This window comes from Neopelma chrysocephalum, unplaced genomic scaffold (assembly GCF_003984885.1).
Source record: "Neopelma chrysocephalum unplaced genomic scaffold, ASM398488v2 Primary Assembly neopelma1_23, whole genome shotgun sequence".
Taxonomy (NCBI): domain Eukaryota; kingdom Metazoa; phylum Chordata; class Aves; order Passeriformes; family Pipridae; genus Neopelma; species Neopelma chrysocephalum.
The window spans coordinates 21,887,944-21,892,164 of NW_020897691.1; the positions used below are offsets into that span (position 1 = coordinate 21,887,944).

Sequence of the window (4,221 nt, forward strand, 5' to 3'; positions counted from 1 at the left end):
GAAAGGCGTGTCGCGCTCGGCTGCCCGCCACCGCCGCCCCTCTTCCTCCCGGAGCAGGCGCGGGCGGCGGCGGGAAGCGGCGTGTGCGGGGGGGGGCTGGGGCTGAGCCAGGCGCGGGCAGCGGGAGGGGCTTATGGGGAGAGGGAAAGCCCCACTCCCGCCGGCACGGGCGGGGGGATTGCAGCGCTTCCCGGGAAGGGAACCAGAGCGGGGATCGGGGCTGTAGCCGGTGCCCCCGCAGCCGGGGCGAGGCGGGGGCAAGGGGTCTCCCTGCGGGCTTCTCACCCCGACCCCGGCCCGTGCGGTGAGGCTGGGTCCCACCGCGGCATCCCAGGCGGTGTGAATGTCCAAACAGCGAGGAACAGTTGGAAAATGTTACCTGAGTGTGCAGGAATAAAAGGGGGAGGCGAGGGATGGGAGGAAACCAAAACAATGCGGTCTCGTGTTGGGGGGTGGGTCAAGGAGCACAAAGCCTTACAACAGTACAGCCCTGACTTTGGATTTCTCGTCTTCTGTGGTTCCTGGAAGGGGTAGATCCGTGGGTGACGGATAACGGGGCGAACCTTTAGGATATGAGTTGGATGAAGACATTCAAACTGCTGCACACGCCTGGAGCAGAGCTGGAAGCACCGAGGCTCTACAGAGGTTTTGTGGAGGGGCAGCAGCCTCATCTTCTGCAGGAGTCCAGGAGTTCTCAGTGAGGGAGGCCCTGCGGAAAATTGGTAGCTAATATTCACGGGATTCCGGCACCCAGGGATGTGAGGTGCTGCCTGTCAGCTGCAAAACAGCAACACTCGTGACATGCCTTTGCCTGGCTGACAAGCAGCGTCAGCTCACAAGTACCATCTGGCAGTGTGCTCACATTGCTACCTACCAGCTTATCCAACTTGGGAATAAAAAATTACAACCTATTATAAGAACATTAGACCAGCTCCCAGAATGAGCTGTTATTCTGAGCTTGGCAGGCTTTTCCTTGCACAAAGATTAACTTTTTTTCCTTCTCTTCCAAGTCTTGCAGATTAGGCTTCCATGATTTCTTTGCAGAAGAAGTACACAGGCATGCAAGAAATTGAGGAGTTATGGTCAGTGGTCTGTGACTGATCCAGGCTGGGAGGACAAGAGTATACCTGAGCTGTCTGGGCTCTAGAGGTCAAGTCAAAGTGGATGGGTCAAAACGTGCAATAAGTGAGGTCTGTCTGATGGGAAGGTGCTGTAAGTCGCAGTTTTATCTGCAGCAACTGGGCAAATGGACTGGAACAGTTCCCAAATCTTAGATCTTTGCCATTTATCATACTTTCTTAGGAGTTCCTTTATCAGAATAGATAAATCCTTAAACAAACAAGGAAGATGTTAACAAAACACGTCACCTTTCACAGCCTTTTATTCTTATTTGTTTGTATTTTTTATATTTTATTTCTTTCCCTATACAAAGAGCTAGCAACATAGTCAGAAAGCTGACCTTAGCATACTTGATTTGCAGCCGTTCACAAATTGTTAAGTCTCACTGAATTTTGATTTAGAACATAAAAGGCACCTTAACACCCATCTGTAGTAACGTAAATAGCATCACATTTGTGTACTTCAAAAAAGCTGCACATAGAAAGGATCAAGAGACTTTGAGAAAATGTACTAAGTCTGTTTTCTACAGAGAAGAAAAATTCCCCTAAGCAATATATTTTGGGTTTACAGGTATTGGCCAGTATTTCATTCTTGGTGTAATCTGCTTTGAGGTTAAAAAATGAGCTTGAAAATGTCAATAACAGAAAAAAATTACTGCACCTGATCAGCACGATGGTATAGGAACAAACAAGACTTTCTTAGTAGGTACAGACTAGACACTTGAAATCAGGGACATACTCTGAAAAGAGACTCAATTGACTAGAGATGGGAGTAGATAAAATAGTGCCATTTTACTTAAATTACTGACAGAGAGAGACATATTTCACTCCATGGCTGTCAAAAAGTGTGAGAGAAAGCTAATGGGAAGATGTTGTGAATCATTTTGGGGTTTTCCTGTCAGAAATATTTCATACAAATAACCTGTATTATGAACTTTCTATGTAGGTGCTTTTATGTAAGCCTAAGGTTAAAAAGAAAGAATTAGATTAAAATAGTGAAAACTCAAACTCAGACCTCTGCAGTTCTCCACAACTGTAAAACGTTCATTCAAGTCCAGGTTCAAGCTGATCAAACAGAACTACCCATAACCAAGAAATAAAAATAAAACATCCTTTGTGGGAGACAAAATGGAGCACTTTGACTGGTTTATTTTATTGCTAGCTATTACTGTCACCTCTCCAGATAACAGGTTATGCCTTATCCAGCTTCTTAAGACAACTAAAAACTTACATCTGGGCTCCAGTTAGTTGTCTCTCAAAAATACCTGCTCTGAAGAGAGATAAGTCTCTCATCCTCTCTCTCTGTGGCTCCCATCTGTGCTTTCCACTGATGCCACAGTGGTCTTTCACCTCCTATCCTCTGTTAGTAAAGCCCCTAGATGAGTGCCTGGGAACATCTGTATTGCAGCTTCCCTCTCCTCAATGGCTTTGGCTGAAACTCTGAAAGCAAGAGATGAAGTGACTTCTGTTCTTCAACCAACTGTCTGCAAGGAGTCTTTGCCCTAGAATTCACTTATAATTTTTCCTGAGTAGTGTTATGTGAATCCTTCCAGCTTTTAAGACAATAAAAGCTGGGTTTCCTGAAGCATCTTTCTCTGTCCCTAATATGAAATAATGGCAGACAGGCTGTTACCGTCGCAGTTGGCCAGTGAAGTTTGCCAGGGAAAAGTGGTTTAATCAGAAAATGTGAGCTTCTCAGAAATTATTTGTGACAACTGGCTGAATGCAGACTTTTGCAAAGCGCCAAGTATTTTTCAAGTCCAGGGAGCTTTGGTGTCAGAGCAGCACATTCAGATCTTTTGCAACTACTGAGGGAAAATTGGTGGCATTTTTTACCTTTGCTGCTATTCAGAAGTTGGTAAATGATGAAGTTAAAGAAAATTATATCAATTTCACATAGTTATTGCTGAGATGACAGGCAGGGCACAGATTTTCCAAGGGAATATCATGTGTCTGTGAAAAATACCTGGGTTTTGGGAAGCTGCAAAACACAAAATTGTCCATACCCTGGGAATTTTTCCAGTTCTCCATGAGTGTTCACTGCAAAGAAGTTGCTAGCCTTTCTTTCAGGCATTTCTTAACAAAAAAAAAAGGAGACACAACGTGTAATGTGTAAGCTGTTACTCATCCTTTGAATAATGAATGCTATTTTCTACAAAGGCTCCAAGCCATACACAGGCAACTTTTCTCTGCATCTGTAGGAAGGTGGTATAGCAACAGTTGTTGAAGGAAAAGGGATGGAGCAATCTTTATTTCACTGTTGTGGTGTTTACTTTTGAAAAACTAGATTGAGCTTCCAAAAATGCAAGGGGGGGTATGCTTGCCATCCCTAGAATGAGCAACAGGCAGGGGATCGGTCTCTTCTGCTGTCACTAATTATGTGTAAACGCCTGGGTTTGGGGATTTATAATGAGATCTCAGGAGATGGGTTCCGCTATTACTAATTGCTATTACTCAATTGAATGGGAAGATTGGTTTAGACATCTGTGGTAGGGAAGCTGCAAAGCACTGCAGAGCTGTATGTGAAATTAAGGAAAGTGGTGCTGTATGAAGTCCCTTGTGCTCAAGGAAGTTTGAGCACTAATGATCAAAGGTGAAGGCCCTGACTCCAGCACAAAGCATAAGCATGATGTTCACCTTGTGCTGAAACCCAGTCCCACTGCCCCAGACCTTATTGCCTTGTTATGGGACCAGGGCAGCTGTGGCTGCAAGCACAGGGACAAGGTATGCTTCTTCAGCCTCCTGAGCACAGCCAGTACAGCAGGCTTACCTGTCCCTTCCCAGTCACCAGGTTAAGCCTTTTGTGGTGATAATAGTCAGTTATTCCATATTCCATGTCTGAAGACATCACCGATGTTTGGAACAATTGCATACACCCTCTGCTGTAAGCAGCAGGGGAGGCTGAGCTCAGCCTTGCTGTTCTCCAATCATCCTCGTTCTTACAAACAGATGGGCTTCCTGTAAAAATCATATCTCAGTTGCATTTAGCTAACAAAAGCAACAATCAAAAAATGCACCTGCAAAAAATAATGAGGATTAGAGTCTTGTCCAGCGGTCTGGAAGGCTCATTTGCATTCCCTGGTCTGGCGATTCCCGTTTTTTC

At 45.1% G+C, this 4,221-nt stretch overlaps 1 protein-coding gene across 1 annotated transcript in view; it reads right to left on the bottom strand.

Moving 5' to 3' along the window:
• Positions 1–3,966, bottom strand: part of HECA (hdc homolog, cell cycle regulator) — a 27,034-nt gene extending 23,068 nt beyond the window's left edge. The window contains exon 1 of the mRNA XM_027683565.1: positions 3,889–3,966. Coding sequence (XP_027539366.1) covers positions 3,889–3,966 — 78 coding nt within the window. The remainder of the gene's footprint in view (positions 1–3,888) is intronic.
• Between the last annotated feature and the right edge of the window lie 255 nt (positions 3,967–4,221).